The 12287-nt window shown below is 43.6% G+C and overlaps 1 protein-coding gene across 4 annotated transcripts in view; it reads left to right on the forward strand.

Annotated features, from left to right (window-relative positions):
* The window catches only part of TTC13 (tetratricopeptide repeat domain 13), a 76282-nt gene extending 64801 nt beyond the window's left edge, over positions 1 to 11481 (forward strand). For 2 of the 4 annotated variants that reach the window (XM_043925140.1, XM_043925142.1), the window contains 6 exons: positions 2724 to 2833; positions 5374 to 5509; positions 6602 to 6681; positions 8762 to 8840; positions 8981 to 9060; positions 10708 to 11481. In XM_043925140.1, the coding sequence (XP_043781075.1) occupies positions 2724 to 2833; positions 5374 to 5509; positions 6602 to 6681; positions 8762 to 8840; positions 8981 to 9060; positions 10708 to 10822 (600 nt within the window). In that variant the 3' untranslated portion in view covers positions 10823 to 11481. The remainder of the gene's footprint in view (positions 1 to 2723; positions 2834 to 5373; positions 5510 to 6601; positions 6682 to 8761; positions 8841 to 8980; positions 9061 to 10707) is intronic. The other 2 variants (XM_043925141.1, XM_043925143.1) reach the window with 1 other exon arrangement.
* The last annotated feature ends 806 nt before the right edge of the window (positions 11482 to 12287 follow it).

Consider the following 12287-nt stretch of genomic DNA (forward strand, 5'->3'; position numbering starts at 1 on the left):
CCTTGTAGCTATAGTAGATAAGACTGATGTACATCGAGTGAATGTTAAGAAATTTCTATGCGTGACAAGGCTTATGCATTTCTAAAGAATAACCAGGAGGCATCACTTCATGGACAAAGCCACGAGCTGACCCCGCGCCCCGGGTGCAGCCTGCTTGCTGGGCTGGGTAGTCTCTCGTGCTTCTACTCCAGGTTCTTGTGTGCTGATGAGTCTGGCCGACGTGGTTATTTTGAGGGTCTCGTGAACTGAGGTGTGGCTCTCAGTCTTCTCAAACCTGTCTTAACTCAGCAAACATGTTCAGATGGCCCCTTTACTGCACTAAAATCAAATCCATAAGAATGTATCCCACATACTCAAAAAATCCTTTGGAAAGTCACCACATGCTGTAAAGGAGTTCTGGAAGGTAAGTTGTTTATAGGCAAGAAGCAGTATGTCAGCATTCAGGCATGTCTTCATGAGAAGCCACAAAGAAGTAGCCCGTTGCTTGCACATGTGTGTGAAGTCTTGGTGAGTGTGACGGCTCCAGAGGCAGCCCTGTAGCTCTCTGTCATTTGCTGACTCAAGTACCATGAGCTGTGACTTTGGTGATATGGTTTTCCATAATGGTTAACCACACTTAATAAAGTTCTGTACAATATACAGATATACTTTCCTCAGTTTATATGCTGTTTGCATTTCTAAAAAAGTCAGTGGGTATTTCAACTGTAACAAATATTTAGCATTTGAGTGTAAAATGGAGTCTGATTCCAGGCCTAGGTAATTATTACATTATAAACAACTTCTTCATCCATGTGCAAATCCAGTGGGAGTCATGCCCGTGTGACTGTTCCTTGCACTTTGTAACCACACTCTCCCCTGAATTCCCCAAATGTCCCCCAGGGGGCAGAATGGTCCCACCAAGGACTGCTAGATGCACCAGACAAAGAAACTGGAGCCTGACTCAGATTTTAGTCTTTAGCTTTCCCATGGGTATTTTCAGCATTTAAATTTACTATATTAGGCAGAATACAGAATCTGTTCAGGGATATTTTAACACATATATATGAAAGTGAAAAGTGAGAGCGTTAGTCTCTTAGTCATGTCCCACTCTTTGTGACCCACCAGGCTCCTCTGTCCATGGTATTCTCCAGGCAAGAATAATGGGGTGGGTTGCCATTCTCTTCACCAGGGGATCTTCCCCACCCGAGGACTGAACCCAGGTCTCCTGCATTGCAGGCAGATTCCTTACCATCTGAGCCACCAGGGAAGCCCATAGTATGTATGTATGTATGTATGTCTGTGTGTGTGTGTGTATTAAGAAAAGCATAATGCGCAAATGGCTTCAGTTGTGTGGAGAGCTGCTCGGGGCCCAGCATCGCCCGCCCACCCAGTGTCCGGCTCCCAGCGCAGTCTCTGCCGGTGTGGCTGTATCTGGGAACGGCCATCTGACTGTGGCCTTGCACGCCGTGCCTCCACCCAGGCTGCGTGTGTCCTGGTGCTCCTAAAGGCACACACAGAAGTAAATAAAGATATGCCTTTGTGTTTAAAGTGCTTGTTGAATGTGATGCCCTGACAGGTTCTTCTGAGATACACGATGTGCTTCTGCCAAACAGCCAAGTTCAGAGGGACCTCAGTTCCCCTCTGGGCAACTGGTTAGTGAGTTAGGGGACTGGATGTCCTGAGGGCCTGGACCCCTGTTTCCATGTGCAGCTCAGGCAGGACCTCAGCTTACCTCATCTCACCACCTGGGTTTCCTCACCTGTGAGGTTGAGATCGTGGCCTGTCTCATAGGCATGCTGGGAGCATTAGAGAGAATTGACGCACACCCTTAAGTGTTAGCACGTTCTGCCGCTGAAAGCCCTTGTCCCCATACAAAGACATCTCTCTCAGCCCCTGCTGCCAGCCGTCCTGCCCACATCCACACATCGTCACCCTTCCCTGCACCTTAATGATGCCCGCTGGCCGCTGTTTTCAGACAGCCTTTGCCTCCAGTGTGTTTTGTGAAGCACAACCTGTTTTTATTTTACCATCGATTCTCTTACTCAAGTCTGTCAATCCTAAAAACTGTTAGCTACACTCAGTAACCGAATTTGGGGAGGGTGTCTCTGGAGCAATGACAACACCTGTTTATTGGCTTTCAGTTTGTCAGAAGTGTTTTAAACAGAAAGCTGTGTTCATACTCATCACCCTTAAGAGCCACTCTCACCTCTCATTCCTTTAGAATACTCTGCTTTGTTACTCTGTGGTCTGCGCAGTTGGGGTATGTGCATGTGTGTGTATAAAATTCTCGGTTGACAAAATTCTGAGTACTTTTCAGACAGATAGGAGTCTACTTGGAAGAAGCACTAGCAAAAATACATGGTGCTATTTTGAATTGTAGGATGTTGAATACGGCTATTCTGCTAAGTGTCAAAAGTTTCTGCCAATTAAGATGAACAAGAGAAAAGACCCAAAGGGAGCTCTCAGGAGTGAGAGTTGCCATTGAAGGAAGGCTATGTGCCTTTTGCTCTGAGGTTCTCTTCTGGCCTCTGGCAGGGGCGGTGGGGAGTGTGACTTGGGCTGAGAGAGTGGATGGGGGCATACGGGCAGGCGTAGGCATCCTGGACACTAACTGCCAGGACAGAGGACACGATGTCTTGCATTCTCTGAGCCTTCTTAGAAACATCAAAGTCAGAGTTGGCGCTGCAGATTGGGAATTTACAATGAATCTCACTAGTAATGTGAATTTTCTTTTTCCTTGAAAGCAGTTTAATACTAAAACAAAGGATGGGTTCACTGTGAACACCAAAGTTCCCAGCCTCAAAGACCAAGGGAAGGAATATGATGGCTTCACGATTACGATTACAGGAGACAAGTATGTGTGCTTCCTAAGTGTGGGTGTACGGGGGGGGCAGGCGTCAGAAAGCGTGCAGACGCCTGGTGTTGCCAGAGGAGGTTTGACATTCTGGGCTTTCGCTGTCTCCTGAAATGGAGATTATCAAGGTCCAGTGTATCACTAGAACCGGCTTTTTTGAAGCTTGTTGTGAGGAAGACTTTTACCAATTAAGTGAAAAAAAGATGAGAGATTGGCAGATTGAAGGCTGTTATTCGAATTTTAAGTATAGTTTTAATTCATTGTGGGAGTATATTTTATTAAAAATTTAGAATATAGATAAGCAAAGAGAAAAAATTTTAAATCATTGTTCCCTTTAAAAACTGAGATTATACTGTACATATTGTTTTATAACCTGTTTCTTTTCTACCCTTGCTATGAATGTTTTCCCATACCTTATTCTTAAAAGCATTTTTAAAAATTGCATAGTATTCTATTTTGGGGATACTTGTCACTGATCATTTAGGATGTTTCCCACTCTTTCAGCTTATATAATAGCACCAAAAGAAAATTTGTGTTAATAATCATTTTATGTCCGTCTGAAATACAGACTTCACCTCGGAGCCTCCACATCCTTGAGCTTGGGTGGAATGATCTTGACCCTCCCCAGTCGTTGCCCCCTTCACAACACGTGTTCCTCGGTTGCCGCCCTGAGCTCCAGCACATCTGCCTCAGGGGTGTCTGGCAGCTCAGCATTGGGCCCCACGTCCTCTCAGCCCCTCTGCCTCCTGGCCTCTTGCTTCCTTGTCAGAACTCACACCAGCCTTCAGGGAGAAACATCATTTAGCAAAGATGCTGTGACTCTTCCATTTCTTTGAGGTCTCCATCTCTACCCCAAGCCACTTATCAAAGCACCTTCCCAATAAAGATGGTTCTCCTCACATAAAAGGAATTCCAGGGTTTTCTACTGATGTAAAATTATTTTCTCCTTCCTGTTCACCCACCCATGATGAAGTTCCCAGCTGAAATGGAACTACTAAGTTAGAGTACATAAATCCTTCCCCCAAACGTAGCATCTTCCTCAGCCATCTCTTTTCATTCCATTTGTTGTCAGTCTTGCTTGGGGCCTCTGACCCCCACAAGGACTCATGACTCGTATCTCCATCTCTGGTCTCCTGGTGCCTGACCAGTGCTTCAGTGGGCTGCACCCCACTGGGTGTTTCCCTGGATCCAAAAATCCCTCCCTAGTCCGTACCCTGCCATTGCCTGTTGACACTGAAATCATCTCCCCTGCCAGACAGGCAAATCCTTTTATAGTAATGGCCTCGAACAATAACTTCCTGCTTTACCTGAAGCACTTTCCTGCCAGAACCAGGCCTGCCTCGATGACTTATTCCCCGAGGTCACCTCCTACCTCTTGGGTCTCTTTCACTCACATCCTCATCTTGAAGACCCAAGTTCTGGCCCCTTTTTCCACAAAGCATTTTCTGTTTTCTTCCACATCTTCCAAATTAGATCAACTTTTTCCTCTGAACCTCTGATCAACTGTTATGGCCTTACGCATGGACTGCTAATAATCTGTGACCTTGTTTCCCCCTCCTTTCCTCGATAAAGACAGCTGCTTTGCCTGGTTGTTCTTCAAAGCATCTAAGGACTATCTTCAGCATTTTGGTACTGGTGTTATACAGTAAATACCTGTTGCGTGGAAGTTTTATCCTCCACAGGGCCTCACATGGAGCTGCACGTGCAGCAGAGCTTTAAACAATGGAAGCGTGGAGGCCCAGAGCTTGTTTTCTGTGCACAGCCCCGGCTCCTGCTCTTCTGATGTAATAGGGTGATTGTCTGATAAAATGGAAACACATTGAAATATGTTGTACTCTGTGTAGTTATTTCCTCCTCCATTGGCCTAAGCTCGTAAAAGACGTACATATGAACCTAGAGCCTATTATACAGATTGAAGTTAAGTCAAAAAGAGAAAAACAGCTGTCTTGTTTTAACACACATATATATGGAATCTGAAAAGGTGGCACTGATGACCCTGTCCTCAGGGCAGGAACAGAGACACAGACATAGAGCAAGGACTTGCAGACACGGCAGGGGAAGGAAAGGGAGGGACGAATCCAGAGGGTAGCGTTGACCTGTGTGCATCAGCGTGTGTAAAACATGGCTGGTGAGGAGCACAGGGGCCTCAGCTCAGTGCCATGCGGTGACCTAGGGGGTGGGATGTGGTGGTGGGAGGGAGGTTCAGGAGGGAGAGGATGTCCGCATACTTACGGCTGACGCATGTTGTTGTATGGCAGAAACCAGCACAACGTTGTAAAGCTATTATCCCCCAATTAAAAATTAAAATTAAAAGCATGTGTTTTTTAAAAAGTACATATGGTTAAACTGAGCAAAACCTGTTTGTGAATAAGCCGCCTGTTAGGAGCCATGCCTCGGCAGTCTGCTCAGAAAGGCGCCGACACGCCTTGCGTGTCCTGCCACGTCCCCGAGTGCCACCCTGCTGCTCCCCCACACCCCGCCACCCCCTGTGTTTATAATTGTATAGTACATGCCTCTGACATACATTCTTGTATTTTTAGGGTTGGCAATATACTATTTTCTGTGGAAACTCAAACCACAGAAGAGAGAACACAATTGTATCACGCCGAAATAGATGCACTTTATAAAGATCTAACAGCAAAAGGAAAAGTACTGATTCTCTCATCAGAATTTGGGGTAGGTTTCTGTTTGTCTTCATTTTATCCACGCTGCTTATGATTCTTTTGTCCTCTTTCATTGGAATCGTACATTTATGGTTGAAATCAGCTTTAAATAACCTTTATTTAATAAGAAGTAAAAGGAAATAAGCTTTAAACATTTCTTTTAACATTCTTATAGAGACAATTCCTGTATTTAATAACTACAGAAACTGAGAAAGTGGAATGTATGTAGTTACTGTGTTATACTATCATAAATTAGAGCCTTGTCAATATTTAAGTGTATAGGTTGTCCGTGATGGACGGGACTGTTTCCTGGACTGCGACCTCCTCCACCATTGCTTTCTGATTCAACAGGGAGCTACATCCTGCTCCCAAGGAGCTACAATGTCACTTGCATGATTGTAGCTGTCACTGTGGAGAGTATAGTGGGGTGCTCCATCCACATTCTGGAATGGATGCCCATGGCTTTTGGAAAGTTCCTTTATTTCTCTGGATTTTATTCAGTTTATACATATAATTGGAGGCAACCCACTCCAGTTTTCTTGCCTGGAGAATCCCACGGACAGAGGAGCCTGGTGGGCTATAGTTCATGGGGTCACAAAGAGTCACACACAGCTTAAGAGATTTAGCATGCACACATATATATAATTAAGTATACTGATCACCTAAATCTCAGTGGCGGGAGGGGGGTGGAGGGTGGGGGGAGGGGTGATGCTAATCAGAATCTTGGAGTAGAGAGGCTTGTAGTTTGAGAAAGTATATACAATATTAATAAGCACTTTGTTTTATTTTAATCCTAATGTATATTTTGACTTTGCAAATAATGTTATAGACCAAAACAGATATCTACCTTTATCCGAAAAAGGTTGCCGTTTTGAAGGCAGCTGGGAGCATACTGCTCAAAACTAAACTGTACATATATCCTTTCATTAGAAAAAAAAGATGTGAAAGAGTATAAAATGTTCAGGGATATGAAAAGTACGTCCTTGCAGGAGAAGAATGAAATAATCCTCTTCCTAATCAATGATTCTGCTGTGTCTTGTCACCTCATAAAAATGAGTTTATAGTCTATTATTTAAGTTCACGAGCACATATCTTTTTTTCCTAGGAGGCTGATGCTGTTTGCAACTTAATCTTATCCTTAGTTTATTATTTTTATAATTTAATGCCGCTCTCTCGTGGATCCAGGTGGGTGATAGCCTGTAATCTGACAGTTTTGTAGTGAAGAACACTCGCCTTTTGCTTACATTTGCAGTGTGGGTGTGAGTACAGGTATCCTAGCAATGGCGAGAAGCCCCCTTTGTTTTTCCAAAGTCCACCTGAAAGTGATGTCCTTGATCTACTGCGTCATCAAGGATTCTGGAAGGTAGTTCTGGTAGAAGGTTCTTGGTGTTTACAGGCTGGAGCTCATTCATTCACAAAAATGTATCCAAATCTCGCTCTGTGCACACATGCGCTCACTGTGCTTTAATTCCTGGTGTTTGCCCAGACTGTTACCCTGCCGCCCCCATATTTTGGCCATTAATTGACCTTTAGCCCTAATGTGTAATGCTTTTGCATCACCAACCATCCCAAAGTATTATTACTGTTATAAATGAATTCTACTTAGCGAATTCACTAGGAGTCTTTCAAGTGTCATTCAAACAAGGGTGTGTCTGTAGAGCTTTCTTTTCATTCTCTTTTATTTGGTACCATGTACAGTGAATCAGGTGAATGGCGTATGCTGTTGTTAGCACATGTTTGAATTTAAGATGTTTTGGTTAAAATCATATACTTAAGTGTGTTGATCTCTGACTAATACTTTAGAAAGTAAAACTCCTAAATGTGGTAGTAAGTTTTCTTATACTATTAAAAAAGCATTGGAAGTTGGGCACCACTGTGTAGCGATGGATGGAAACTAGGCTGGTGGAGATCACTCTGTCCTGTAGACAAGTGTGCACCTAGAACTTACAAAATGAAAGTGGCCTTGAAGTAAAATCGGAACAGAAATATTGTACCTTCAGCACAACTGTTACAGGAATGCTAACTAGATCTATAACGTGCAGGGGCCTCCGTGTGCCCTGTTCATCCACCACTTGCAGGCACTGTGCATGCATGTGTTCACACAGCAGCTTGTGGGCTTCTGTGTCACCTGAGAAGGAGGTCCAGTCATCCCCGTCTCCCCCTCAGCCCCCGCACCTGTCCGGTCCCTGACTAAGTCTCCTTGACTCTGCCTCCTAAACCTCTCCTTGGCTCAGGTGCCAACCCAGTGGCGTGGTGCACAGTGCCAGCTCCTCCCGGCCCTGGTTTACCGTGGCCTCGTCACCTTTCCTGTCATCTGCCCTCTCTCCATCCTGACTCTGGCCCCTCTGCCACACCCCCTGCTTGTCGACACACCTCCTGCCCCTCCCAGCCAGCCCCCTTCCTGCCCTTTCCTCTCCATCTGTTGCCCTGCCCACGGCCTTCAAAGACAGAGCGCATGTGTCCATGGCCTCTGTGAGGGCTTCCCTGATAGGTGGCTGCAGGGCTGGTGGCCACGTGCAGAGGCGAGAGCTCTGTCTTAGCTGTCTCCGTCCTGGGGTGCCTCTCATAAAGCACACAGCTGGCGTCATAATAAGAATGTCAGAGCCCAGAGTGAGTCTGGACATGCCAGGAAGGAAGTGCACATAGCCAGCCTTCAGACCAGTCTGTTAGTACTTTCTGAGATGCGTTCTTTTTCTTCTTTGGGGCCAAAGTTTTTATTGTTAAACTCTAATAATATGTTTGCGTTTACAAAGTATATTATATATATGCATTTTAAATCCAAGCCTCATGCAGTTAAAAATAGAAGCAAGCAAGGACTTCCCTGGCAGTCCAGCTGTTAAGACCCCATGCTTCCAATGCAGGGGGCTTAGATTCAGTCCCTGGTTGGGGAACTAAGATCCCACATGCCATGTGATGTGGCAGATAATGAATTTTTTAAAATAATAGAAAGAAGGCACATTTTCTAATTCAGTGTTTCATAAGAATAGGAAAACCAATTAAAAAAACTCATCATTAAAAGAAACTTTTTGTCTCAGAAAAATATTATTGTTATACATTTACCCCTAAATTAGTAAACCAGTAAATATTTTTCTTAGTGTATTAGCAAATATTTTTAGAACAAATGAAAATATTCTTTTGTTTGATGTCCAAAGAATTGTTAAAAGAAATACAATGTCATCTTTTAGGATGGGAAATCCATGGTGAGCTCTAATGTGGTAACCGTCTGTGGCCTGGACTGACTGGTAATTGTTCTCTATCTGAATAGTGTGATCGCTTACTCAGTGATTGTGGGAGCGCTGATGGCAAGTGGAAAAGAAGTAGCAGGAAAAATTCCCAAAGGGAAGGTATGTTGGAGCTGGAGCCAGAAGGGAAACAGTTTCAATCCCAGTCTGTGGAGTTTTATGTTAAGACACACAAATGAACTGAATCCCAAAGGGAACCTCCCCTCCATCTTTAACCACATTCTTAAATCTTTCTTTTTCAGTTGGTTGACTTTGAAGCTATGACTGCTCCTGGTTCAGAGGCCTTTAGCAAAATAGCTAAAAGCTGGATGAACTTGAAAAGGTAACTGCTTGATAGGGGTCAACAAAAGGAAGTGAAACTGGAATTGTGTTCATTTTTATGGGCTATGATTATATAATGAATTTAATCTGCTTTTCAAGGTTACTGTTTTTTTGTTGTCATTTATGACCCCTTAACAGGCGAGTGTATGGATAAAAATGAATAATGAATAAAATAAGGGAGCCAGTTTGTGAAGGAAGGGTTACAGATGTCTCATTTATATAGTCAGATATTCCTGTCTCTTGGCTCATTGGTCCTTTGTCCCAGACTTGCAGGGTCAGTATTCAGGAGTGATTTTTGAAAGCTGAGCTGGGCCTGACTCAGAGTTCCCTGGGTGGTGGCCCCTGCCTTTCAGCTGCATTTTTCCTGTGCTCTTTGTTTGGGGAAGGTGGTGCTTCACTGTGATTTAGGTACAAAATACATAGGAGTCAGGGAAAGCTGCAAGAAATTACTCCTGATGGTTACCGTGGGAGGGCCCAGTACTACGATCTTTCCTGACTCTTGTTTTCAAAAGCACCACAGGGGCATATATATACATATGTATATATATATGCTGAAATTAAACTCACAGGTGCTTTCATAGTTAATTTTGTTGTTGTTCAATCCTAAGTCATGTCCAGCTCTTTGCAACTTCATGGGCTACAACACCCTAAGTTCCTCTGTCCTCCACTATCTCTCAGAGTTCGCTCAAATTCATGTCCATTGAGTCTATGATGCCATTCAACCATCTCATCTGCCGCCACCTTCTCCTTTTGCCTTTAATCTTTAAGCACATTTCACTATTTAACCTTATTGACTCTTGCTCCTTCTCCATGTTTTTTTTAATATCATAGAAACTTCCAGTTTTGCTTTTCCATATTTGTTCAACATAGCAACCACTCTAAAAATCACTGGATAATCTGTGCTCTGTTTAAAACGGAAGTTTGTCTCTGTAAGATACTTTGGTCCCATTTGTAAGTATTCCATTAGCTTTGTAATAAAAACTCCTTTAACAGTTACACCTCCTTCTAGTGTATTTTTGTCTCGGGTTTACTAGTTTACATATGTTTTAGTAATATGACCATAAGGTCAAAGGCCTTGCCTCTGTTTCCTGCATAATTTTACAGTGTTGATCTTTCAACAACTCTTTGAGGAAAAAATAGCAACGCCACCTTATGTTGTGCAGCTACAGGTTCACAATGTAATTGACAACCATTCCATACTCCTTACCAGGAGTAAGTAACTCTGGGAGTTAGGAATACTGTCCTTCTTGCTGCAAATACAGGGAAGTGGGTCTGAGAGGAACCACTAAAGCTGATAAGGATCAAGGCTGGACCCAAAACATGTGTCTTCAGGTTCCATGTCTAGCATGTGTCTCGGAGGGATGTGTGTGGGCAACACTTACTATGTAAGTCAGAGATTGGTTTTCTTTCCGAAGACTGGTTGAATTTACCTGCATCTCGTGATGGGAGCCTGCTGATACCCCAGTGACTGCTGCAACAGGATCTGCTGTGCTCACAGGTCCCCCTGATATGTGATGTTGTCTGATGTCACACATGTGGAGTACTGCAAAGTGAATATTGTAATAGGAATTGATATAATGTAAGCTTTGCCTTTTTTGGTAAAATTGTGTTGATTTTCACACCGTTTCTTTGCGTTTTTCTCTTTCAGTATTTCACCTTCTTATAAGACTCTTCCGTCCGTGTCAGAGACGTTCCCAACATTAAGATCGATGATCGAGGTGCTAAACACAGACTCCTCTCCACGCTGTCTTAAGAAACTCTAGTTACGCTGTGGTATTTATACAAGTAAAGGGCCGGGCCTCTTGCTTCTTAAGTTATTTTTTAAAACATGGAATTATAAAGAAATTAGGTCCTTTATTACTTTTGATACCAATTTTTGATAGGAGTTGAATACTTGAAATCATTTTATTTACCTTTCTGAACCATAACAGAAATCATGAAAGAGGGTTTTGAGGGGACAGAAGAGCTCTGTGTCTGGGAGGGGAGGCATTTGCCTTAGCCAGTGGCCTCTTGGTTTCCACTTACAAAGTCATACGACTCCTTCCTCACGGCGAAAAAAGTTTACTCCAAAAATTAACAATTAAAGGGAACAAAAGCTACAACAAAACAGGAGTGTTTTCATTCCTTTAAAGATCTGAATATTTTTCAAAGACCTTTTTATGCACACTGTGATAAGGCATCTTGTTTTCAACTGACATCGTCCTCACGTGTGGGCTCTCCGTTTTGTTTGAACCGTGGAAGATTCGTGGCCGTCAGCATGCCTGGAGCTCATGACCTGGGACACTTACGTTGAATGATACAAACAGTATTTGCCAGTGACTCAAACACTGAATTATTGAAACATGTTTTATTTGTTTTTTTCCTCTTTATTGGAAGAAATAAACGGGGTGATTTCTATAAATCACCAGTTTTTGACACTGGATTATGTATGTTTTTATTTTGTGAACCAGTTTCACTTTGAGGTATAAGAACAGTCAGAAAATTGCTGACTTTCTTTTGCAGGCAGGGTAAATGACAGTGCATAAATGGGTTCAGTTAAACACCATTTCCAGTCATTTTCATTTTTCTTTGTTCTCTGTTAAAAAGTTAAGCTAGTCACTGCTTTCTGTTATTTAGTTTCTGTCTCGCAGACTCTTGTGAGCAGGACACAGCAGTGTCTGCATGTCTGCAGGCGTCCATGCTCGGCAGAGACTCCACACTGGCACTTGCAGCGTTAACAGCAGAAGGCGGCTCTTTGGACAGATAGGACCTGCCCTTTGGACAGGTGCTGTTCTGGGCACTGACGTGCGTTTCAAAACATCGAAATGTGGCTCGTGTTCTCCTCTCATCTGGATGGTGATCGTCAGGCACACCTCATTTTATAAAGAGAGCTCACACCCACAGTCAGCTTTCCCAGAGTCTTTGTCTTCATTTTACAGATAAGAGGGTTGAGGCTCTGGGAGCTTGATGACTCTCCCAGGTGCCCCCAAAGCCAAGGTGCTAGGATCCAGCCAGGCCTTTCTGGCCCCAAGGCCTATCCTGACCTGCCGCAGTCTCAGGGCAGCAATGATTCATTCCCAGGTTCTTCTCAAGATTCAGCATACTTAACCCTGTTCCATGCAAAATCTCCATCGATCCGTTACATTGCTCTGCACTCTCAACTTCCTGCTGTTTGACCTCCATCCAGATATAGCCTACAGGATTGCAAAGTGAGAGGGGGATTGTAGAGATTCAGCAAAGGAGAAATGA

Source organism: Cervus elaphus, chromosome 15, assembly GCF_910594005.1.
Source record: "Cervus elaphus chromosome 15, mCerEla1.1, whole genome shotgun sequence".
NCBI classification, from domain to species: domain Eukaryota; kingdom Metazoa; phylum Chordata; class Mammalia; order Artiodactyla; family Cervidae; genus Cervus; species Cervus elaphus.